The sequence below is a fragment of the Lissotriton helveticus genome, chromosome 11 (genome assembly GCF_964261635.1).
Source record: "Lissotriton helveticus chromosome 11, aLisHel1.1, whole genome shotgun sequence".
NCBI lineage: Eukaryota > Metazoa > Chordata > Amphibia > Caudata > Salamandridae > Lissotriton > Lissotriton helveticus.
Window position 1 is genome coordinate 98,473,281 of NC_136072.1, and position 26,537 is coordinate 98,499,817.

Here is a 26,537-nt window from a genome sequence, read left to right on the forward strand (position 1 = left end):
AAATATGGCAATACAATTGCTTCCCTTATTTTATGAATATTTTAAGGATCCATCATTTATAATGTTACTTGAAGCAATGCTAATGTCAGTAATAATGATATGATGTTAATGAAATACTTACTATTCATGTCACTTCGCTCAGTTTGTATTTGCCCTCCAAGGTCAAACCTTTTTTTTCACATTTGTATTTTACATTTTACATTACTTCTTGTATGGTCTTCTGTACATGTTTTTCTCTCATCACTTGCGTTTTATAGCACACATATTAAAGCTAACTTCATTTACTGCACGAAGAAGAATATAGTTAGCTGTCAGTTTCTCATTAGCATTTTCAATTATTGTGATTTCTGTGATAAAAGTCATCAGTCGGCCTAAATACATTTGTTAATATTGTGGTCGTTATTTCTCCTGTGTAAATTCCTTAGAAACCATATTAGATTCATATAGGTTTACAGACGGTATAACTGTGTGGCCCAGTCACAACTTTTATCCAGAAATGTGTTCTTCATAGATTACCTCATGCAATTTTAGAAGGTTCCTGAAGTTAAGGAGAGTCACAAACAAAAGTCATGCAAAACGACATAAGTTGGAGTTAACATGAGTACTTCGGCTAACTTGCCTTTACTTTCACGAATCTGTAGGTCTAAGTGTGGTTAGGACATCTATTAGCAAAGCAAATGTTCACTCTCCACATTTTAACAGAATATGAACCTTTTAGTGCCATGCTGAAATTCCATAGTGGGGAAGGAATTAAATAACAAACATTGGCAATGCCAATAGGTCTGGCTTGAAAGGAAGGTTGTATGGTAATCTGAAACATTACAAGTAGATGGCATGGGAACGGATATGTATTTGTGCGGAAGCCAAGAACTGTGGATACATTTTGGTTAAGGTCAAAAGGTCAGGTGACAGTTAAATGTTCAAGCCAGACCTGAACAAACATGACAGCCCAACCTCCATCTTTCCTACTGCTCAAAGAAAAACATTATCTAAGACATTTTATTAGCTTTACAATGTCATGTGTGTGCCCCAAAAAGTTCAAGCTCAGGTAGCTGGATCAATAAACAAAATGATCACAGCTGGTTGGAGAGCAAGCACTTTTTTTGTAGAAGCACACAACTTATGCCCAGTCAAAAATTTTTACTCCTGGCTCCAAACGTGTGGGCGGAGCCAAAGCCCCTCTCTGGTGGTCCTCACTTAATTGTCTGGCAACAGCTGCACTGTCAAGCCAGGCCATATATAGGGATGGTAGTCCCATGAAGTGGTTCATTGGACTCAAATAAACACGTCTAGTTAACTTTCTTTAACATAAATTAACAATCTTAAGCAGTGTCAGGGAGTAAGCGATCAATTTTCTCCCATAAAAATTCAGATAAAATACAATTGCATTTAATTGTGACACACAAAACCTCAGATTGCCCTGACCTTAACAAGTGCAGTAAACTGCTTTGATAAAGAGTCCCAAATGATCATGTTTTTGGCTCACTTCTCTTAAGACTTAGCAGCCTCTGGAGAAGTCTTTGTAGGTAAGGTGACAGCCCAATTTAAAAAGCGCTGACAAAATCAATTTTGTAACAAATAACTATGCCAATCTCTACTTTTTTAATGGAAGAAAAAATAGTATGCTTTAAAATCCTTGTCAGAAGAAAAAGGTTTAAATTACCTGAAATGCATATGGTAAATTAAACGGTAGTTACTTTTCTTAGCAGTTTTAAATGTTTGTTTTTCAGTGAAACCTTAACAGAATATGCTGCTTTCGGCTGCAAAGCAGCTGAATTTATCAAAGCCTGCAAGCACTGCAGAACACACAACATAAAAATAAAGAAAAACATTAAAATAATGGAAACAAAAACAACTAATATACAGTGTATAAAACAGATCACAATATCATAAAATATCAAACTAACACTAAAATACAACACAATCACAAATCCCAACACAAAAAATAAACATGCATTGCAATACAAAACAGCACAACACAACACAAAAAGCTCAGCCCAGTAATAGGACAAAAACAGATAAGTAGATCTTAGAACACAACACGGCACAACAAAACTACTCTAATGATAAATGCAGCACAACAATGACATCCACAAAATACAACACAATAACAACTCAAACTTACACAACAAGAACTGCACGCAATGAGCAAAATGGAAGCCTCTTGGAATTTCTGCCTCAATCATTAATTATACATTGGTATCAGGTCCATTGTCCTCTTTTTTTATTTAAAGAAAATGTGTCACCTGTCCCAACTGAGAGCAATCATAGTAATCTCATTACTGACCCCTAGCCAAGAGTGTGATGCAACAAAGTATTCAGGCACCAAGCTGGAAATTGATGGAGACATGATGGTAAGCAACAAACTTGAAAATTGTATATTCCTACTCTTTGAGCAAGCAATGGCACACTCATGTCATTCCAAATGTAAAGGCATATGATAGAATAACACAATATGATTTACTGTTAGCCATTAGTAGAAGGCTGTTACAAATACAGGTAAGTGGCTTAGGTTGAAACGTGGTAAATCGTAACCCACTTTAATAGCGAATTAAGGGTTGCCTGCAGGAAGCCCTTTCACAAAATCCACCAAGTCAGGAGATACTCAAGTTAGTTTCGTGCTTTTATAGGGTCTAGATTCAGAAGGAAAGGCAGGGATGTAAAAACCCCTACAACTACACGAAAAATGGAAAGCCCCAGCTACTCTGGAAAGCAATGGTCAAAGGGACATATCAAACCACCAGTGGCCACCATGATAGAGATATCCCCAATTCAACTTGGATCAGATTTATAAAGTCCCTGTTTCATTCCTGAAAGTCTTCTATAAGCCTTCTCTGTTCCACATTACCACTGATGCTACTGTTGCTATAATTTTGGGCCTGAAAATGCTGTTGGCCTAGATTGGTTATGGTCCCACAATCTTTTAAAAGGCATGTTGCTTGATGGGCTGTTGTACTGAACATCTTGCTCAGGGCAGGGATCAAGTCCCCAATATGGCAAGGGGCCATATTAATTCCCATCCCCCCAAACTTATTACTTTTCCCTTCAAACCTTTCTCTGATATACATGCTTTCCCCCTGTATGAAAGCCTTTTGCAATATCTCGATGACTAATTTATTGGAGTGGCATGACAATTGTGGTATAGTCCCCTATGTTCAAACCGGGTTTAGAGTCGGGCCTTCAACAAGGCACAATACTGAGGCCATGGTATTTTTGTTGAACTGTGCCGTATATGAAAGAGATTGTGCATCTGTGTCTTGTCAGTCGTATTTGACACCAGAAAAATCATTCTGTGGAAAAAGATATCAGTGGTGAGATGTATAAGGACACATGGGCCATGTTGAACCCTTCAGCCTGGGCCTAATGTATACAACAATTTATATGAGGTGCGTCAAACAGGGTTGTGTGCTGTGTGCAACCCTCTTTAACATTTACATAGGCGATCAAGCCATGGAGGAGTGTTACTCCATGTTTTCATCAGTACTTGTAAGGGAGCACATTAACTCACTGTTCTAAATTTTCAACGTGGTGCTAATGGATTGGACACCTCCCAGCCTACAATGTGGACTTGACCACCAAATAACTTTAAGGTCTTTATAAATAAAACCAAGAGTTGGTTCATTGACAGAGTCAAGCGTCGGTGGAGGTTAGATAAGAGCAAAAGAAAAGCTGGTCAATTTATATAATTCCCATGAACTGACAATCAATAATAAATTGAACTAGAGCCCAATTATTTCTGAGAAAAAATATCTATTGCCATTCTTGTCCAGAAGCCACTTGTGTTTTATTGCAAACATGGAGGATTCTGGAGCTTGATCTATAAGAAGGGCTACTTGGTACTGTCAACCCTGACATATGGCACCAAAGTTTAGTTCACCTGAAGCAAATTCAACTGAAATACAATCGACATTCCAATTTAGAGGAAGGTAGTGAGCCTGTGAAGCTCACTGCCCCCTTAAGGCCATGAGGTGAAACTTTCTCTTAGGTCAACCTTGAGCTTTGCCTTTGCTGGTTATTTAAGCTGGTAGTACAATGTACTCTGAGAAGTTCCTGACTTGCTCTTGTTCATATTCAAGATCAAACAATACAATCCAGCTGTACATTCAAAAGTAAAATGTTCCGAGATTTAAACTTCATGCTGGAAATGATGGGCTTGAAGGAGGTAGTTCTAACAGGGCAACGCCTCACTAATGGGGCCACAAATCAAAGCAGTAGTGAGAACATACATCAATACATATTCAAGCCTTTCAGCTATAGCATCCCTACAGAGTTGATGTATTTATAGCATCTAAGACCACAGGATCAAAGATATAGCAAACAATCCTCATCTGACCATTGATTGGACTGGTAATTCTAATGGAACCTATATGATGTTCCTATTGGAATTCGTTCCATTTCTGAGGTTTGAGGTTTCCTGGTCATCACTTCTCAAAAGTCTGTCCATATTTGTTATCATATAGAGAGAGTGTAATCTGTCCTATCTCAGCATAAAGTGGTCTGAAGCCAGTGGGATATAGAACAAGAGATCTTCTGTTCCATTTAGAATCACCAAGAGTATTTCATTTCAACTACATTTCAATGCACGCATGCAGTGATTTGAGTGCACATGACTGTAATAAATTGGCATATTAGTTGAGTGGGTGAGAACCCACCTCAATTTATAATCACAATCCTTGTCAGGGTGAACCACAAAAGTCTCAGGCTTTACTTAGAGGCAATGTGTAAAGCTCTTATGCAGTACTCAAACAATAACAAAGTGAAAATGCGACACAAGAAAAATTCCAAACCAATGTAGAAAAATGTCAATTTTAATAAAGAAATGACACCATATCAAGAGTTTAACCGGAAATATGAATTTAAATGTTTGAATTAAAAATAGCACCTAAGTGCCAACTATAGTTAGTGTGGTTGGTGTTGTGCTTTGGTGGTTTCATGTTGGTTTCCTGTGTTACCTTGATATGTAGTGCCAGTGTGTTTTTTTGTTGCCACTGAGCAGGGCGCAGTCTAGCTTCTGAGGCACAAGGCACTCGGCGCTAGTACTTAACCAGGAATTTGTTTCAGCTCGCGAGACACGCTCATTCTCCTGAGGCGGAAGCCGGGAGACACACACCACCTCAGCACACTTTGGAAACTTATACCAGTTCGTTTTTTAAAAATCGTTATTTCTTGTGTTATTCTATTCCTTTAGCCTTGGTGGCATTTTTTTAAATAAATAATACTTTCCTTACTTTACTGACTGCGCCGATTGAGGGCTCAGTCCAGCCTCGATCTCGGAGGCAAGTATAGGAACGCGGCGGCCATCTTAGGGAGGGATCTCCCAGGTTGCTGAGCAGGGTGCAGTCTAGCTTCTGAGGCGCAAGGCACTCAGCGCTAGTACTTAACCATACGTACTTCCTCCGCGCAGCGGACGCGCTTTGCGGATGCGCCAACACCGCGCCAAAGGAGCGCCTAAGGAAAGCCCGTCTGTGCCCGTCCGGGCCAGACCGGGCTCAGGGGCCAGGATGCTATCTTCCTCAATACAGGTTAGACCTGTTCTTTCCTACAGCCGCAATGAGCTGCTGTCCTTTAATAATCATGTGTCTGGGAACTGTACCTTGTTGGGTGCTCACACCTCTGCCCCTAATATCTGCTCTGGATGCAGATATAATCTTCACCTTGAAAATCACCATCGTACGAGAGCCGGTGTTGACATATACCGTTTGGCATTACTCAATTTCCGCTCCCTACCTAAACACGCGACTGAGCTCGCCATGTTAGTGGAGGAACGAGACCTAGATATACTCTTCCTCACGGAAACGTGGACAAATGACAGCTCCTAACCAGATCTTGTGCGGGCTCTACCTCCCAACTATGCCATACATAGACAAGATCGATCTTATGATCGGGGGGGTGGAATTGCTATTATTTATAGGAATGCCCTCGGATGCCGAATAGAAAATCTTTCCATCTCTGGAGCTGAAAGCCTCAAATTTGCTATCTCCTTTTCTCCTACTAATACTCTTTCGGGAATCCTGATCTATAGACCCCCTGGCCCTTATGGTCAATTCTGTGAAGATCTTTCCTGCACAGCTATTAACTATGCTAGTACTTTTCCCAACTTTACTATTCTGGGGGATTTTAATATCCATGCAGACGAAGCAGATGCACCGGCCTCTATAAAACTGAGTACTGGTCTGGAAGTTCTCCATCTAAAACAACTAGTTACCGATCCAACACATTCTGCAGGACACATTCTTGATCATTGTTATACCAACGTTGAGTCCCTTAGCTATGACGATGCGATTCGGATCCCTTGGTCTGACCATTCGCTATTACTGTTCTCCCTGCCTTTTCAGAATCAACCCGAACACACTAAACTCACGAAGCAGTTATGTCGGAGATGGTCCAAACTCCCTATCGAAATTTGGGATATTAATCTAAAAAATACCCTTCCTAAAATTCCATCGGAGCCGGTGGAAGCCGATATGTCCTTTAATCGATGGGTGGAGGCATCTTTGGATCTTTCTCTTCCAAAGGTGGAACTCTCCCACAGAAGTGGTAAGAACAAGAAGGCCTGGTATACCCAGGACCTGAAACTATTGAAGCTCGCTTGCAAGCAACAAGAAAGGAAGTGGAGAAAACACTACTCCGAAAATGACAAAGTTAACTATAAACTTGCCCTAAAAAAGTATAAGGAGGAGATTAAAATTACCCAATCTAATTATTTTCAGACCAAAATTAGCATGGCTGCCAACTCACCTCGAGAAATTTGTAAAATTTTTAAATCTTTGGTCACCCCTCCTACACCTATTGAAGACCCAGGACTTGCCCAGGCACGTTGTGAGGAACTCGCCAAATTCTTCCTCAACAAAGTTGCTACCATATATTCCTCCTTTCAGCCCTCTCCCATTGGACCCCCCCTAGCTTCTCATATGGCCCAAATCCAACTTAATGAATTCCTTCCTATAGATCTCTCTACTACTCAGAGTCTCTTAAGAAACTTAAAATCAGGCTCTCCGAATGACCCTGCACCCCCTACCAAATTAAATCTGGTGTCAGACACTGTGGCCCCAGTCATTCAGGAAGTGATCAATGCCTTGTTGACCTCAGGCCTGGTGCCGCCAACCTGGAAGCAGGCCAAAGTTAAGGCCTTGTTAAAAAAAAAAAAACTTAACCCCGAAGACTGGGCAAACTATCGCCCCATCTCTCTTCTGCCCACTGTTAGTAAACTCACAGAGAAGTATGTCAATTCTTTGCTGGCTACCTTATTACTGCCTTTAAGAGGCACACTGGACATATGACATTTGAGGGAAACTGAAGTTGCCCCCTTGCATATCCAGTTTGTATCTGCCTAATGTTCTGCTGCCCTTCTAAAGGCATAGATTGGAAGTAGAAGGGCAACAGACCAGCCTGTCATTCTCGTCCTCCGACTTCCTCCACACCTGATGAAGCTGCGCCCCCTCCATCCGCATTAATGGGGTGCCCCTATGTCTGAATGTGTGCCTTACAACAGAATACCCTATTTAACAATAGTTACACATGAAAGAAATCTTGGAAGATATGTTGTAAATGACTGGCTGCTATGAGTAGAAGGATGACTGCTATGTTTAATAATGTATGAGTCAATAAATATGACTTTGTCTGTTGACAGACGTATGTCACTTGGATTCAATGTTAATTTATAAACATTACCACTGCCAGTATCAATTTGCAAATAAATATTGTCCCATTCAAATTCAAGTTATTGACTTAAGTGTATTTGAAGGAGAGACTGGCATATTATATATATTCTAAATTTGTGTCAATACATTCAATATCCCATCTGGTATGAATCTAATTAATTACATTTATATATGTAGATGCAAAAGGACAGCAGTAAACAGAAATTTAGATTTCAAAAGAAGAGACATATGACATAGAGGATTTAAAATTAGAGGAAAAGAGCAATATATTTTCATCTTTCAGATAGTGAACCTCCTGCCCTCCCTTGTTATTTACTAGGATCCAGCACAAATGTCCTCATGCACCAGTATTGTTTGAAATTCTCCTATTCGTTAACATATTGTAGTTGTCCTGTGTGTGACCACAACCCACAAGCAAGGAAATTTGCATGCAGACTCATCCATACCATCTCCCTGCACTGATCATCAGTCATTCCCCATGGTCTTTCTGGTTAACTTCTCGCTGACTAGTCTCAGCATGCACCCTAAAAACTCTTATATTTTGATTTAGATACAAACTTAGCCCACAAACAGTGCAAACCTTGGCAGCAGGGTATCTGCAGGTGAGTATTAGAAGTATGTTTGCTTCCAGTACTTTAGTTATTTTGATGCATTCTACAATTATACAAACCTCTGTTAAACTCAAAAATTGCATCCCTCTTCAGAGAAACTCAAGAATTATATGCCACGAAAGAGCAGAGGTGAGACTTCCATTATCAACTGGAGCAAGGATAGCTCTATAGAAAATCAATATCATGAAAGTAATTTGTATTTTGTATTTGTAAAGCACGAACATATTAACCCTCAAGGGTTTCAAGGAGTTGGGGGCAGTTGCGTAGATTAAGCGAGCTATTGCATAGAGTCACATGATGCTAAGCTGAGCTGATGCCAGTGACCGAACCAGGATCCTAGCACTCCGGAGTCAGCTGATCTGGCCGGGGTGCCTCAACTCTCCCACCATGATTCCACTGCAGATTTCTTTTCATTCTGTAGAGCATGAAAAACGGTAATGGCAATCAGTCCCAGTTTCAAGCATGGTATGAGATCGGCATGAGGTCTGCCAGAAATCAGTCTTTTTCATTTGACCAAACTGGTATTTTTAACCTTTTTCTGGACCCTTGTTTTGCTATTAGAAGGACTGTGTGTGCTGATAATGCTAACCCAGTGCCACAGTGCATGTGGTCTGCCCACAAAAAACTTACTGGAAAATTGGCTTCAGACAATTGTCCAGTAAGGCCACTATAAGTTAGTGCAGGAATTACACCAGTGGCATGGAAGATCAATCTCCTAGCTGGGATGCAGCCTGTTTTCACACCACCCACAGATATGACAAGAATGTATGGCTACCAGAAGTACCATTGTGCTCTGGCTGGACTGAAGATGAAAATGCGGTGACACTTGGAAAGTAAAAGTGACTTTGCGATAAAGTGGCACCCTCATTATTGAAATCATGTGTCTTCACATTGAATAAACATCACAAAGATGTTTTCACTGTAGAGGTAAGGCTATGTTTTTCTTGAACAGGCCTAGGTCTTATTAAAATCTTTATTTCACATCTTCACCTGGCAAAATACTAGAAAACTATTCAAAATTATTTTCTTCATAGTTTTAAATTTAATTGTGAATGTAGATTTTGATAACCTTAGTACAAAAGTACATTTGCAAAAGTGTACTCCGTGCTGCCTGAACCAAAACTGGTTTAGAACCAGTTTGTCACCTAGTCCCACTCAATACACATTCCTGGCTACTCTAAAAGAACAGTGGTTTGGTCTCTTAGCCTAAAATGGCAGGACTCTTGTCAATTACTGGATACTTCAGAGGAACTATGTTATAACTTAAGTTCCCTGCTGCTCAGCTAGTAAGTATGTCATATAGATTGTTGGATGATTGGAATGTTACTGTACTAGGAATGTCAGTTGAGTGAGGGCTGAGCAGCAGGACAGCTGCTCCTGATGGGGTTAACATCTTAACTTATTATCTTAACTAACTAACTTAAATAAAGTATCTTGATCTACTTTACCATGAAGAGTCCATCATCCTTTTGAGTACAACAAACTACATATCTACAAGGGAGGCAGGGTCCACAGTTAGCACAAAGAACATCCTTTACATTTCCTCTTTTGACTTTGCGATGCCAATTGGAGCTTGCAGGATCCCTTTCATTTCATGGTGCCTCCTAGACGTTCTGACTCAAACTGCAGCAGGAGAGAGAGCCAAATGTTGACCCTAACAGAAGGGAGGTACCTCAGGGTATGGGTGATTTAGGGGGTGGCTAAGGGGGAGTCAGACTGCCTTCAGATGATAGACGGGAATAGCCCTTTTAGATGTCGGGACTCTGGGATTATTTAACAGAAAAGTGATGAGTAAGTAGATGGGATTGGGTTATGGACCTTTCCAAGCACTTGGCCATTGCATAGGATAACCTCTCCTCAACACCACCTTCTCAGTACACTCTTGGACCTGGGAAGTTCACACCTGAAAAAAAGACGACACTTCTGGAAGAGAGGGACTACAGTTACTCCTGTTATTGGAATTGCTCTCCAGAGGTCCAGTGGCTACCTTTCTTTTTCACTGCCCCCTGAATCTATTCCAGCATCACAAATAAATTGACAGACATTGGTCATTCTTTCTGGCTAAAGAGAACTGTAGAAAAATTCTGCTGCTTTGTGAGGGAGATCACACCAGTGGTTCCCAAGTATAACTCGTCTCAGAACTATTTCTTGCACTGCAAAAGGGCTTAGTGGGCCTTCACAGTAAACTATCTAGGCCAGTAAAGCCCTACCTGACTACAGCTTCCAACCTACTCCGGTTAATCCTGGGGGGTGAACTCCACTCCGTTTCTGGAGTTTTCGGCACTCCGAGCTCCACGGAGCTCACGGAGTGCCAAAAACTCGCTACACGTGGTGCAGAGGAGTTTTTCCCCTGCTCGTGATCACGAAAGGTAAGGTCGCGAGCGTGAGCTGCCAGTCGGGTAGAATTTCTACCCGAGTGGCAGGAAGATCAGTGCGTATAGCAGTTCGCACTACACTCCGCCACTTGCGGAATTTCGCAGAATTTGTTTGTCCCTTTGCTGAGTTCTGCGTAGCAAAACCCAGTGAACTACACCCAGGCCTGACCCCTGTAGAGGATTTTGAGACCCAAAACTAGAATGTACATTATCTCCTTAACGAGCTACATTTCCATCTCCTGCAGATGGCATGGTGTATTCCAGCATGCAAAACTGTACAGCCCCTGAAAATAACGAATTATAAAGGAGCTTTTGTATGCCTTCCATCACTGCTTCAAAATCCACAGCAGTGACACTCCAACTACACACATTTGCTTTTTTAACACTACCTGGAGGGTTACCTATTGCTTGTGCAATCCATTTATTCTCTGCAGTAGTTCCTCTCTGTATGGTTTTGTATGCACCCCATCACAATTTATTCAGTCTTGCCACACCTAACTGCATCTGCTTCCATTTCTTAATTTGTTTACAACATTTCAAAGTGCTCCTTTCTTTATCTTCAGTTTTTGTGTCGTAGGATGCCTTCCTGATACTGCTAACCTCAACTTTGTTTCTATTTCTTGATCCTGATTCCTTCATTGCAGATCTGTTTCTGAGTTGTGGGATGTGTGAGTGTATGGAATTTCCATGCCACAAGCATTGTGTCTGCACATGTGAGTGACATTTTAGCAGGGGCACCGTGCTCTGTTAAGACATCAGTTAATTCAGTCTTCATAAAGACGACCCTAGGACCTAAATCGGTTAATTGAGCGAAGAGCAGAGTAAATTATAACATTATACCTAGGACTCCCAGTTTTATGGTATATATATTTTTAACATTTCTGTCATCCTACGGTATTCATCCATATTTAATATCTGTTAAATGAAAATTAAGTTACACCAATATCTTTCTCAATTATTTACTTGATAAATGAATGCTAACATTAGGACATTGCCCGGTTTTTGCGCTCTAAGCATAATATATATTTGATATTTGTGATATTTGTGTGGTATTTCTAGAGCGCGACGTTCGCTCCGGAGGGAGCATCTTGGCGCTTGGGAACCTAAGTGAACCAGTCCAGGAGGTTTAGATGGAAGCTTTGGAATAAGCGTCCGGGAGTTTGAAGATCCATGTTTTTAGCAGCTTTCTAAAGGATTTTTCCTGGGTTTGATGTCTGAGGGTTTTGGGCAGTTTGTTCCAGGCTTTAGATGCAAGGAAGCTGAGGGTCTTTTCACCTTTCGTTTTCAGATTGTGTTTCGGAATAAGGATGAGGTTGTCATCAGTTGAACGAAGGTGACGGCTGGGCACGTAGTGGGGAAAGCGCCTGGTTAGGTATTTAGGGCCAGTCTTATTGTAGGCACGAAAGGCTATAATCAGGATTTTGAATAGAATCCTTTTGTGAAGGGGGAGCCAGTGAAGTGAATGAAGTGCTGCGGAGATGGAGGATCTGCGGGGTAGGCCCAGGACGAGACGAGCAGCTGTGTGAAGTACGCTCTGCAGTTTTAGGAGGGTGCTTTTTTTGACTCCTGCAAGCAAACCGTTGCAGTAGTCTAGTCGCGAGATTATGAGTGCGACTGTCACCGTCTTTCTGGCATCAATGGGGAGGAAGTCGAAGAACTTTCTCAGGGATCTGATCATTCCGAAGCATTTGCCTGCGACGGTTCTGACATGTTGATCAAAGGACAGGTCAGAATCAAAGATTACGCCGAGGTTCCTGGCCGATGACACAGTCTGGGGGGGGGCAACAGAATTTTCCGGCCACCATAATGCTGGACAAAAGGAGATATTTGTGCCAATAGGGAGGATCTCTGTTTTGTTTGAATTGCATTTCAGGTGGTTCGTGTCCATCCAACGAAATACTTCGGTCAGGCACTGTTTCAGGTTGAGTTCAGCTTTGGTAGATAGTTTGTCCAGTGGCACAATGAGTTGAGTATATGGGTTGTATTATCACTAATAAATGCAGTGGTATTAAAAGCCATGTTTCACAAGGAACGTTGAAATTTGGAAAATGTTTTACTGTTACCTGTGAAGTATGCATAAAATGAAATAAAATAATTTTAATATAATTTCTTTCTTTCTTACTTCATTTACTTACTACCTGTGCTCTATTATTGAAAGGCAACTTTTTCAGCCAAATTTTACTTAGATCAAATTTTCTTAAGATGGCTGTGTAATTGCAATGATTCCAATCATTGCATTGGCCAAGTGATTTTTATAATTCTTATAAAGGGCCTTATTGCAAGTTTGACGGTCCATAGGACCGCCAAACCCGTGGTGGCAGGGTAGCCACCGCCGCAATGCAGGCTTGCCTGCAGTATTACAATTGCAACTGTCGGACCGACACAGGACCGATGTGACTGCAGGGGATCAAGGATGCTGTGGTCACGTAGCCGTCAGGCATAGTAATATTTCAACAGGTCAGCTGCGACACAGCCAGGCATATCAGGAATTGCCAAACCACCACCTTTTCCATGGTGGCGAGCCTGCTATGAAAAGCATGGTGGTGATGCAACTAAGAGGGCCCTGTCGCTCCTGGGCCTGAGGGTGCATGCAGTGGGGCACTTGTAGTGCCCCCTGGATTTGCACCCCTATGTTCTGCATGGTGTGGCATGTATGCCCCACCATGCAAGTAGGTGTAGTCAGCACTCTGACAGCAGCGGTCTGCATGTTAAGCTCTTCTATGAGCCTAACAGACCGCCACTGTCAGACCGTCACATGTGGTGGTGATGCAACTAAGGGGGCCCTGTCGCTCCTGGGCCTGGGGGGTGCATGCAGGGGGGCACTTGTAGTGCCCCCTGGATTTGCACCCCTATTTTCTGCATGGTGTGGCATATATGCCCCACCATACAAGTAGGTGTTGTCAGCACTCTGACAGCAGCGGTCTGCATGTTAAGCTCTTCTATGAGCCTAACAGACCGCCACTGTCTGACCGTCACAGGAACACCTGCCAGATCAGTCTAGTTTGCTTTCTAGGCATTGAAAGGAAAATATTGAAATGCAAAATCTTTGGAACAACTTCTTTGAAGTTTTGCAATTTGTCTTTATTAGTGATGTTGACCAAGTGGCGAGGGACATTTTGGGAAGGTATTAACACAACAGTAGGTGATGGTTGAAATGCTTGAAACATCTTAGCTACTGCCAGTCGCAAATATTCCAGTCCATCGTTTTGAGGCAGGAAATTGGCAGAAAGACATCTACTGGGTGGTGAGTTCGGAGTTACCAAAGATGAGTAGAGAAATTTGAAGCACCCAAACAATCAAAGAGGGATGAGAGATCACGCACTAAAAGGGAGTAGGCAAGAAGGGTTGGCAAAGGGAAATAATAGCATGATTTGTTAGCACAGTTTTAACATTTTAAATCTACAGTTGAAATAAACTGAAGGAGAAATAGTGGAAGATGCATGAAAAAGTAATGTTTAAGAAAAAAAGGAAGAGTGGCATCAATGTAATCTCCTGAATGTTCGAGTAGAAGGATAAAGGGATAATGACAATAAAGAAGTTAAAGTTCCCTGATTTAGCTTGGATTTTTGGGGTCTCATTTTCATTTTCAATTGACCACCTTACACATTTAGTAAAGTGGAGTGTATCCATTTACCACAAATTCCATATTTCCTTGCATTAATACAAAATAAATATTTTGATTGAGGGAGAAGTATTTTGCAGTGTTTCAATTCTTTCTTTGTGTGATATTCAAGCAAATGCCTTGTCATTGCAAACATACAAATGAAATATATAGATTCTTCATTGTAGAACATATCGAGAGATGAGAACGGTATGAGACGTCTGAATTTGAAAAGGAAGAAAGGACAGTGATAAATATGAAAATATTAATGTTACAATCCCTATTTGATCTGCATTAGCAAAACCAAAGTAAACTGGAAATAAATTTGCACAGTACTTTGCACAGATCATTCAAATGAGAAAAATAGTGTAAAATATTTTGTCACCCCTGAACAACAAATTGATGCCTTGCTGATTTTCTGTACTCCTTTTGATAGGTGTCTCTGTGCTCCTTGCAGTAATATTGGAGGCACCTATGCACCACCCACAACATGATTAGTAATGTAATGGATGCTGAAGGTCATGTGGTTTTAACCAATGTAGTCCAATTTGGACAAGATCTAAGTCCAATTTGGACCAGATGTAAAGCCAAACAAACTGCACATGTTGCACATGCCAAGAATGTATTGAAATGTATACCTTTATCATGTCATAGTTGGGAAGACAAGATGTCTATTAATTCGTCATATTTTTGTCTCCTGCTTTCTAGGTTTTTTGAGCACTGGTGATCAAGCTGCAAAAGGAAACTACGGCCTCCTCGATCTAATTCAGGCTCTACGATGGACTAGTGAAAACATTGGGTTCTTTGGCGGTGATCCCTTAAGGATCACTGTTTTTGGATCTGGTGCTGGTGCTTCTTGTGTCAATTTGTTGACTTTGTCCCATTACTCTGAAGGTAACCGCTGGAGTAATTCAACCAAAGGTATTCGGCAGGATGCACATTTTGAATATTTTGGTGTCTGCATGCCTCTATCCTTTGTGCAATGTGAAGTTAACTGTGTGTAATTTTCAGTTTGTTTTGAGTGAACAACTAAAATGATTGCAGTCATAATATTATTGCAATGACAGCATGCAATTTTCTGTCTTCTAAAAAATGTAGTAATACTCCTAGGAATAAATATAGCAATATTTATCTAAGTTAAATGCATGGGTGAATGAAATTGCATGACTTTTTTCTTTGTACAGTAGTTGTAATTCCTTGCGAATTATAGGTTTTAAGCATATATTATGCAGAGGTATGTGTCTGTGTCAAAATCTAGAATGCGTTTTTTCGCATTTTGCTAGCAAGTAGAAATGATCTCACATAGATTTCCCATACACTGTGCATTCCATCACGAGGCATTCCGCTACAGTATAACTCGTGAGGTACCTAGGGCCATTTATATTCTGTAAATCACACCGTGAGCATTGCTAGTGCTGCACACGCGGCATACAGTTCCCACGAGAAATATTCTACTTGAACTCAAAGAAAAGTGATAGGTTCATGCCTAAAAGGTCTCCAGAAATTATGAGTTTTGATTAACCCAGTATTACATTTGTATGATAACACCTGCGCACAGTCCTAGCTATATTTGCAGTATACCTCTTTTCTGAAATATAAGTTGAAGAAAACATCTCAAAAGGTGTCAGTGGCAGAAAATATCTCAATGATTTCCAAGCATGACGCATTTTTTTTCACAGTGTAAGTTCTTGTAGTCATTTTAGTACTCCACCCCAATAATTTTCTACCTATTACTTCACTCACTTCTTTCTTTCTTTTTCTTCCTTTCTTTCATCTTTCATCCTTTCTTTCTTTTCATCTTTTCTTCCCTTTTTCTTTCGTTCTTTCCATCTTTCCTTCCCTTTTTCTTCCCTCATACCTTGCATTCTGCTCTACCTGTCTTTGTTGTGTTTTTGGCTCCTTCAATGATCCCTTCTTCCTCCCATCGATCTTCTTTGTCTTTCTTACTTCTATATTTTTTATATACACTTTTTAGCTCGGTACATTACTTTATACATTGCAACAACCTATGCTAGTTCATGGTTAATAAATGTTTTTATTTTTCTGCTCCCTCATTTTTCCTTGCTTTGGTTTTATTGGATGTGATTATCTGCTTAAATATTTGTCATCCTAAGAAGTGCATTTGGCAATATGAAATTTAGTCTAACACGCTTCTAGAAGGGGGAGAGAGTAAAATCCTACCCAATCTCCCCTGGATAAACTTGTATACACACAAAAGGAGGTAGGACTGTAGTTTACACATTCAATACGTTTAAGTGGCATGTGCCCTGTTTTCAAAAACTGCCCTCAACCTCAACCACAAATTGAGGCATGCTTCATCATTGGGCTTGCTAACTAACACCCCTGTACAGACTAATGCCTGGGGTGGAGCTAAGGGTAGCGGAAGACAAAACAAACACTGAAAAAATCAATAGAGGGTTACACGGAAATTAAATGTGCAGGTTGTGAAGTCTAAAACTAGCTCGGATTGATCTGCCCTTTTTCCTTTATCCCTGGATAATCCAGGAATAAAAAGAGAAATTGGGATGGTGGTGTTAGGGAATTTTAGTAGCCCCTCATACTTCCTTGCTGCATACTTGTCAACATGTTTAAGCCTTTTGATTAGCCCTCCAAGGGGTCTATACGGGTTTCTTCAGGACCCTTGATCCCATGCAAATATACCTTAACTCAGCCCTTCAATCAGGGTTTTTATACAAAACACACCTCAGTGGTATCGATTTTCATCATTGTGTGTGCTCAAAATGGCACGGGAGGGGTTCCCTGTAGTCACACCGCATGTTCAATGCCCTCCTCACGTCGTGGAACTTCACAACGTGCAGAGGGTATTGGAAGTTATATTTTTCCTCTCTACCAAAAGATAGCATTACTCATAAAGTAATTGCAATGGGATATACTATTTTATACAGAATATTTTCAGAGTATGATGGTAGAACTTTGATACTTCTTTAGAAACTGAAGGTACATTTCCTATTAAAGGAGGGGCTAAAACCTGGAACAAACCTGATATAATGAGATGCAAACCATGCCAGTAAAACGCCTAGCACAGACCATGATCAATGCCAGCACTGAAACCGAAACAATCCCTTACTGAATATCTGCCAATCTGCTTCTAGAAACTGTGCCTGCTTGCACCAGTGACTGTGATTAACTATTTCTTGTGCTGTACCCATTTCACAGGCTGAGGCTCATGTGTGTTGTGTCCTACCTACATTCAGCTGGGAGATACTGATGCTTTTGAGTCTTTGGCAAACATTGGTATCTGTGATAGGTTTCTCTTATGAAGTGTAAATTTTAGGGGTTTATGAAATGCCTGTTCCTGATGGCAGCTCATGGCTCATATGAACTATTACCTGTGATGGTCCTGAAACATGCGTGGCCTGCTGAGGTGGACAGGTCCTTCTATTATCAAAATCAAAACACATCAACATTGACCACAGTTGGAGTGGATTTGAGACTAAGAGTTGGTTAATGAAATACGGTCACTTTGGAGCATGCACTTGTAGATAACAGTCCTTTCTCAATATAAGACCTGGCATGAGTTTGTTTATCTAGCAACACTATATTATCAGCAGTGTGGTGTAGTTGAACTGAGAATTTTCTCCTGTGAATGACAATTGTAGTATTTAACTAGAAACATATAAAATATTCCATTCAATCTAAGACTTTTCTTTACACTGTACAAATAGGAATGGCAAAATGACATGCAATTGGAAGTATATGTGGTTATTAGAAACTTATAGATCACTGCTTTGGGGCAAATACTAGCACTCATTGCTAAATACTATTCCCAGTGGAGACACAAAAGGAAAAGAGAAGTGGAAACATCTTGTGTGTGAGCTAGACTCCAGAAAGGCAGCATGCCTCTGAAAAGTGAAATAAGAAGGTAGTAAATCATTCAGGTGCCATAGAGTGCGAGGATAGGTTTGTACAAACATGTATTTGTGCGGTTCTGCAGATCCTTTACTCAGAGAGGTATGGTGACTGGTACTGTAAGGATGTAACTTCTGTAGCATCTACCATGCTCATTGGATTTGTAAGTCTAGGCCCATAAAATTGATGTCAGGGGTCTCCAAACTATCAATCAAGAAACTTTGTTCTGCTAGCTGTGATTCCTTAACAGTTCTAAATCGTGGCCCTATTATGTTAGACACCACAATGGCGATACAACTTTGCTTCTTAAGCTGGTGCAAATAAAGTGACCGGGAACCCTCTTGGAGCCTAAAGTTGCACATTCCCTCACATGTGATTTACTATTCATATTCCACCGTAGATTTAGAAGATTTGCAAGCAAATATGTGTTAACCAGGAGAGTTATAGGGCAGTATGTAGAACCATAACAAGATGCGGCTATGGTCCAGTGCCAGTTCAGTGCCCCTTGCTTTTGCATTGCTTCCATTGTGTTCCCTGTCGAGACCTATAAGCAGGAAGTAGGAAATGAAAACCCCCTGTGCTGGAAACATAATTAAAGGGAAACCCAAAGAGTAACCCCTGGAATTGCTTCTATGTGTGATCCCCTTTTATAGTGAGGCAACAAAACGGAAGTCATCCAACAGTACAACTATGGCTGCTGGAAGTATTAGTGTTGGACCTTGCCTTTCTGGCAGCAGTGTGAGAGATGATAGGCGTTTTTCCACAAGGCAAAGTGATAGCTCGGTTTCAAAGAGCAGGACACCTAAGGTCACAATGGCCACCAGAGTGTGACTGCCTACAAATAATGGAATGTAGGGTGTCATCTGCATCCTGTTGGGTGATGGGTGAAGTGCAGCAGAGCCATTTAAAGATGGGCGAGCCATGGCCAATGATATCCTGGGTCCTCTTTCTCAGAGGATTGGCATCAGTAACCTCTGATGTAGAGGATTGAGGGGAAAAGACAGTGCTTGAATTTGATCTGGTTATTGATATGGGCAGGGTCAAACCTTTTGTTATTTATTTGTAGAGCTGGGTGACTTGGACATATATAAACAAACTTGCACTGATCATTCCCTCTGCAACTCTAGTTAATCTTCTACATCGTCACAAAAGGAGGCACCAGTTCAGTTCAAATAGATTTCTAAATACAATCTTCAAACAGAGAGAGCCATAAACCTGGCTCGGGCCCGTCTGCGCCCGTCCGCGCCTGGCCCGCGCCCAGCGCCAGGACCCCTGGCCCTCCCCGCCAAGGCAAGACGACCCGACTGACCTACGACGCCGCCACTCTCAACGCACTCAATGCCGGCCGGACCCACGCCTGCTGCCGAGCCACCCCGAGACGCACCCATGGACCTTTCACCTGCTGCACCTGCAAGTTCACCTGCCTCCGACCCTGCCCCGCACCCGCCAAGACAAACACCAGCAGCAACCACCTCAAGTGCATCCTGATCAACACCCGCTCCATCCACAGACACGCCGTGGAACTCTGGAACCTCCTCGACGCTACATCACCGGACGTCGCCTTCCTCACGGAAACCTGGATGAATGCCTCCTCTGCACCCGACATCGCCATCCCGGACGGGTACAAGATCATCAGGAGGGACCGCATCAACCAGACCGGAGGTGGCATCGCCATCGTCCACAGGAACACCATCCGCATCACGACCGACGCCAACGACTCCTTCGCCGCAGCCGAACATCTCCACTTCCAGATTCACACCGACCCTAAGACGACCCTCAGAGGCACCCTCGTCTACAGACGCCCGGGAACACGCACACAATTCAGCGAAGACATCACAGACTTCATCAGCCCGCACGCCCTCCCCTCCACTGACTACATCCTCCTGGGGACCTCAACTTCCACCTGGAGAACAACAAGGACCGCAACACCACCGCCCTGCTGGAAAACCTCGCCAACCTCGGACTCAAGCAACTGGTCAACACCCCTACCCACTACGCCGGCCACACGCTTGATCCTGTCTTCTCTTCCAGCAAGTACATCACCTTCAGCCACGCCACCGGACTCCACTGGACCGACCACAGCTGCGTCCACTTCAGCTTCAAAAGATCCACGACTCACCACCACCCGCAACAGGTACCTCACAGGAATTGGAGCAAGATCACCGCAGACCAGCTCACCACCTCCCTCAGCCAGAGCCCACCCGCCAACACAACGGACCCCAACGAAGCAGCCCGCAACTTCACACAGTGGCTGACCGCCTGCGCCGATGACCTCGCGCCACTAAAGAACCCTCCCAGCAGACCCAGAAGCAAGAAGGCATCCTGGTTCACCGACGACCTCAAGGACTCCAAGAAGACCTGCCGCACCCTCGAGAAAGCCTGGCTCCTCGACCGGACCACCGACAACATGACCGCCCTCAAACACGCTACCCGCAAGCACCACCAGCGCATCCGCACCACCAAGAAGAAATCCCTGAAGGAACGACTGGACAACAACGCCCACGACATCAAAGAGCTCTTCACTATCGTCAAGGAGTTCTCCAACCCCAGCACCGGCACCAACGACATCACTCCGTCACAAGACCTCTGCGACTCCCTCGCCTCGTTCTTCCACCGCAAGATCGCCGACATCCACAACAGCTTCGGCGCCCCACCCACGCACCCAACCGTCGAACCAACGCCCCCCACCGCCATCCTTCGCACCTGGACCACGGTGACCACCGAAGACACAGCCCGCACGATGAACACCATCCACTCCGGATCACCGGCCGACCCCTGCCCACACCACGTCTTCAACAAGGTCGACTCCACCATCGCACCCCAACTCCGGAACATCATCAACGCCTCCTTCAACACCGCCACCTTCCCAGAGAGCTGGAAGCACGCCGAGATCAGCGCCCTCCTGAAGAAACCCACAGCGGACCCCACCGATCTCAAAAACTTCCACCCCATCTCGCTCCTCCCTTTTCCTGCTAAAGTCATCGAGAAGATCGTCAACAGACAGCTGACTGCCTTCCTCGAGAAGAACGGATCCCTCGACCCCTCGCAGTCCGGCTTCAGAGCCAACCACAGCACGAGACCGCCCTCATCGCAGCCACCGACGACATCCGGACTCTGCTCGACAAGGGGGAAACAGTGGCCCTCATCCTCCTGGACCTCTCCGCTGCGTTCGACACGGTCTGCCACCGCACCCTAGTCCAGCGCCTCAGCAACATCGGTATCCAAGAGAAGGCACTGGAGTGGACCATCTCGTTCCTTGCCGGAAGAACACAAAGAGTTCGCCTCCCCCCGTTTCGCTCCGAGGCCACCGAAATCATCTGCCGCGTCCCGCAAGGATCTTCACTCAGCCCCACCCTCTTCAACATCTACATGAAACCTCTCGCAGCCATCGCACGCCAGCACAACCTCAACATCATCTCTTACGCCGACGACACCCAGCTGATCCTCTCCCTCACCAGAGACCCCGACACCGCCAGAACCTGCCTACACGAAGGGATGAAAGACGTCGCCGAGTGGATGAAGGACAGCCGCCTGAAACTGAACTCTGACAAGACGGAAGTCCTCATCCTGGGATCTTCGCCCTCCGCCTGGGACGACTCCTGGTGGCCCCCAGCCCTGGGCACCGCACCCAAGCCAACCGACCACGCACGCAACCTGGGCTTCATCCTGGACCCCTCCCTCTCGATGACCAGACAAGTCAACGCCGTCTCCTCATCGTGCTTCAACACCCTGCGTATGCTTCGCAAGATCTTCCGCTGGATCCCGACCGAGACCAGGAAGACTGTCACCCAGGCACTCGTCACCAGCCGACTGGACTACGGAAACGCCCTCTACGCCGGAACCACAGCCAAGCTCCAGAAAAGACTCCAGCGCATCCAGAACGCCTCCGCCCGACTCATCCTGGATGTCCCCCGACGCAGCCACATCTCCAGCCACCTGAGGAACCTGCACTGGCTCCCTGTCGACAAGAGGATCACGTTCCGGCTCCTCACCCACGCACACAAGTCTCTTCACGACCTGGGCCCCAAGTACCTCAACGACCGCCTGACCTTCTACACGCCCACCCGCCAGCTACGGTCCACCAGCCTCGCCCTCGCAGCCGTACCACGCATCCAAAAAGCCACCGCCGGAGGAAGATCCTTCTCTTACCTGGCTGCCAAGACTTGGAACTCCCTCCCCATCCACCTTCGGCTGACCCAGGACCATCTCGCCTTCAGGAAACAACTCAAGACCTGGCTGTTCGAGCAGTAGCATACCCCTCCCCCCCAAGCGCCTTGAGACCCTCCCGGGTGGGTAGTGCGCTATACAAATGGCATGACTGATTGATTGATTGATTGAGTTAAATAAAACAAGAGTCCTTTCTGCTTCGCTGTACTTTTAATACAGTGCCACTCATGACCATATAGCAGTTATTCAATGTCAAATTCCATTCTCATGAAGATGATGCTAAAATTGTTCAACATCTCTCAGGGGTCAATGTAATTACCTCCACAAGTTTTGGTAGATGTGTATGAAGCAAGGTTAGCTGAATTCCCAAAAGACAAAGGTAATATTTTATTTTGCCATTTTGGTTGCAGACCTTAAAGCCTATCATTAGTCTGCAGGGACAAAGAACCAATTCGGTTAAGGCTCTTAGAAATGTTCATCTTTGCTCCTCCTAAGCCCACAAGTAAATTAATTGGAAAACCTAATTCACTTCATTACTCAAATGGGTCATTAACATGGCTCCTGGTAATTCTGTCCTTGCACATGTGTTCAACACTGATATGTAATTGAAAAGGTGTGCATAGCTATTTAACAGATGTTTATCACAAACCATATTGATCTGATATAGCAAACCTAATGAGATATTTTGTTTTATACAACTGTATGTCATAATCTAAGGTTCTACAGGGATCCAGCATTTCTTTAGATCTAAAACAATTAGAACCCACTTTTCATCTTCAGTACTGTGTAGTGCTCTGTCCTATTGTCTTTAAAAATAGTTGGCTCCATAAGCTCATAAACACATGATCATTTGCTCATTCCAATTGTGGCCAATATCTAAATGCCTTAAAAGATTTTTTTAAACAATATCCTATCCTGTGAAAAAGTGAAATTAGAACTGTAAACTCCCTCCATATTTTTCAATTTTGGACTTGCTCGTTTTTGAGCTCTATACCTTGAATGTGGCACTTAAATGGCGTCTCCCCCACTGTAAGTTTTGTTATAGTGATTTTGAGATATAACCTCAAGTGCCTGCCTTTTAAAGTAACTTTCGCTGCTGCGAAACATGGGTGAACTGGTTATATATGAACATGTGTGTACACATGTGAAGGCTGAGCTACGACAACTGATGTCTGATGCCTGGTATCTACACACACCTATTGCAAATGGAACATAGAATTGTTTGGTTATGATACAGGCCTTATAATTTAATTGGGCCTCCAAAAAGAATATTTCTTTTTGACAAAAGTGTAAGTCTCTAGTACCTACGTGTATTTGCACTTTGGATGAAAACTTTGCATAATACAACTTTAGACTATCTCAATGTAGAAAATTGATTGACATGAATATTTCCATGTTCAAAAGGGTCACGTGTATATAAAATATAAATTTTCCAACATTGCTCAGCTTGAGTTACTTGGCATGTATTCTATTTCCCTGAGCCATGAGATTTGGTTTCTGAACTACCCTGCTGGGCTAAGAGAATCACTATGCAGTCCAGAGGGCAGTTCAAAACATCTCTCAACATCAGATGGCAGTTTTCTGCCGATAAAGCTGCGATAATTTTATCGCCCAGGCTTGATAATATGCCCCATTGTTGTTAGGCCCTCTGATGTTGTTAGGGCATAAATGAGACTCTGACACAAAACGTTAAAAAAATGCACTCACAGCTGTGTGAATTTAAAAAAATGCACAAATACTCACTTCTCTTGGCTCCTCCTCATGTGTTAAGGAGGCACTTGTTTACAGTTCTGAGAAGCATCCAAATATCCAGGGGTTTGGCAGAGTTTTGAGGCGTACTCCTTCACCCCTCAGTTGAGAAATGCAGAAGAGTGCGTTCATTGTACACTCTAGAGACAGCATTTAGTTGAACCGGGTCCAATAAGCCAGGCACACCTAACTTGAGTAGACTGCTGACAGTCAGATGGGCTGTCCATCTGCTGCTTTGCTTGTTAGAAGGTGTGTGCTAGAATAAATAGGTGAAATGAAGGTTGAACACCCAAGACTGCAGGCTGTTATTCTTTCGGAATGGAAAACAAAGTAAAAAAGGGCTTACCTGGAGCAGCCGGCACTGTCTCTTCTCCGTCCTCTTAATCTTCTATCTTCCTGTCTCCAGTCCCGGCTGACAGCAGGAAGCACCCAGGCACACAGGCTTCCCTGAGCCTGCAGTACATCAATGTGATTGGTCTGAGTGCCATGGATCAGCGCTCAGACAGGGACAGGAAGCCTGTGCATGTTCCTCACCAGGCTGTGTATTGTAGCCTGGCGGAGAGCATGCAAAGTGCGCATTAATGTTTGCCCAGCACTTAGGGAGTGCAAACCACTCCTCCCCCTACTCTGGCCAGCTCTGCCTTGGCACTGACTGCAATAGGAAAAATAAAATGATAATAACGATATGTTATTATAATTTTATTTTTCCTTTTGAGCAGTGGGGTGACACTCCTCTGACTTAGCGGAGGAGCTGCCACTGGGTTACAGGTAGCAGATCGTAACAAGGTATCAGGAAAGCCCCCATGGGAGCAGCATCCTTGCTGCTCAGCCCATGCACTCTAACTGAAATTCACCCCACTAGGCGCACATCAGCATTCTAATACCTCACACTCACAGATGCTGACCAGCAGGGGACGCATAACTAAGGGGAGAATGCATGGCATAGAAATGATGATCCCACACATTTCCATGTTTCAGTCTGTAGGTATTCGATTATGTGTGTATTATATTCGTGCCTAGCTCTGCCTTGCTACCCTTATGATCATGGGCTAAAAAGAGGTACCTGGTTTTCACTCTGGGGGTCCACAGTAAGGAGTCTCCAGGACACCAGAGAGGAAAGACCACAGGCCTTACAATTCAGGCCCTATACCTTATTGACTGCTCCTGGACCTTCTCACAGGGACTTTTCACAATTACCTCTCACAGAGTGAATCATTAATTCCCTGTTGTTTTTCAATATATTTGTCATGTGTGCCAATTGTTTTTGTCAATGAACCACACAAATTGTTTGCAGTTCATTAGCTTGTTTTCTAGGCACGATAAGTGATTTTTAAAAATGGTGAACTTCCTAATTATAAATTGCTAGCCAACCGTGACACTCGCTAGAAAAATGCCCATGAAAGTCGAATTATTCCTTCTAAAGTATATTTCTAAGTGAGGACCCTCTTTTCAGGAGGTGACCTTGAACAGAGTAAATACCATCATATTATCTCCCCTGCACCATCCTCAGTATTATTTGGCAATTCCATGAGGTACCCTAATAAAACATAGACTACTAATCCCCTGCAACCTTCTACCTAAACTATGTACAATCTCGGTAGCCATGTTGGAAGTACAAATAACTGACCATTGGTCCGGTTTTAACTATCACATACCTATGTAGCACAGACTAGATGTTCATCTGTGCAATATATGTCTCTTTTTTTGGGATGTAACTGTGTAGATTGATTTTGTTTGACTATTCTCTTGAACACTACTTGCATGTAGTAGTAACTGTTCTTAGGTCAAGAGCTTGGTTCACAAATAAATTATAGGCCATTAACAATGGCAATCATTTGAAACTTGACAGTACTTAAGTATTACTGCATATTGAGAATTTGAGTATCTCCCCAAATTACATAATTATTAGTAAAGGCTATGGTTCTTTAATTATTTGTCTTTGTCGCACACATGCTCTCTCTAATGCATGTATCTATGATTCTAATCACATGTAAATGTAAATGTGTTGGACTTGTAAAGCGCACAGCTGCCCGTAAGCGTCCCAGCGCTGGAGACCGCTGGGGAACCCGTCCTGGCTTTCCCTGTGAGATGGTCCCTTCTGGGTATCTCCAAGGTGAAACCAGGCATCCCCGGCGTCTGTGGGGGGCCGTTGTAGAGATGAGGCAAGCTTAATGCCCAGAGTTGCCGAGTGTGATCCCTGGTTAGAGTAGGCACCGAGGCGAGAATTGTCGAGTTCGCTGACCCTGGTCCACGACCCTGCCGCGTCGGGAATTGAACCCTGGTCCCGGGTCGTTCTCTGCTTCCGGGTCTGCCGCCTCTAACCAGTGAGCCACACCACTCCACATGCACACACACATACACACACACACACACACACACACACACACACAATTGCAATAAATAAAACAATATGATGTGACATGCATACACGTAATGGAAATGAGACAAAACCTGCCCATAAATCCCTCCTACGCTTACTAAATTTAAAGCTAATATAATTTCA

General features: G+C 43.4%; 1 protein-coding gene across 3 annotated transcripts in view; it reads left to right on the forward strand.

The window, feature by feature from the left end:
- NLGN1 (neuroligin 1) overlaps positions 1-26,537 on the forward strand; it is a 771,234-nt gene that overhangs the window by 720,034 nt on the left and 24,663 nt on the right. For all 3 annotated transcript variants that reach the window (XM_078665701.1, XM_078665702.1, XM_078665703.1), the window contains one exon: positions 14,957-15,169. In XM_078665701.1, the coding sequence (XP_078521827.1) occupies positions 14,957-15,169 (213 nt within the window). The remainder of the gene's footprint in view (positions 1-14,956; positions 15,170-26,537) is intronic.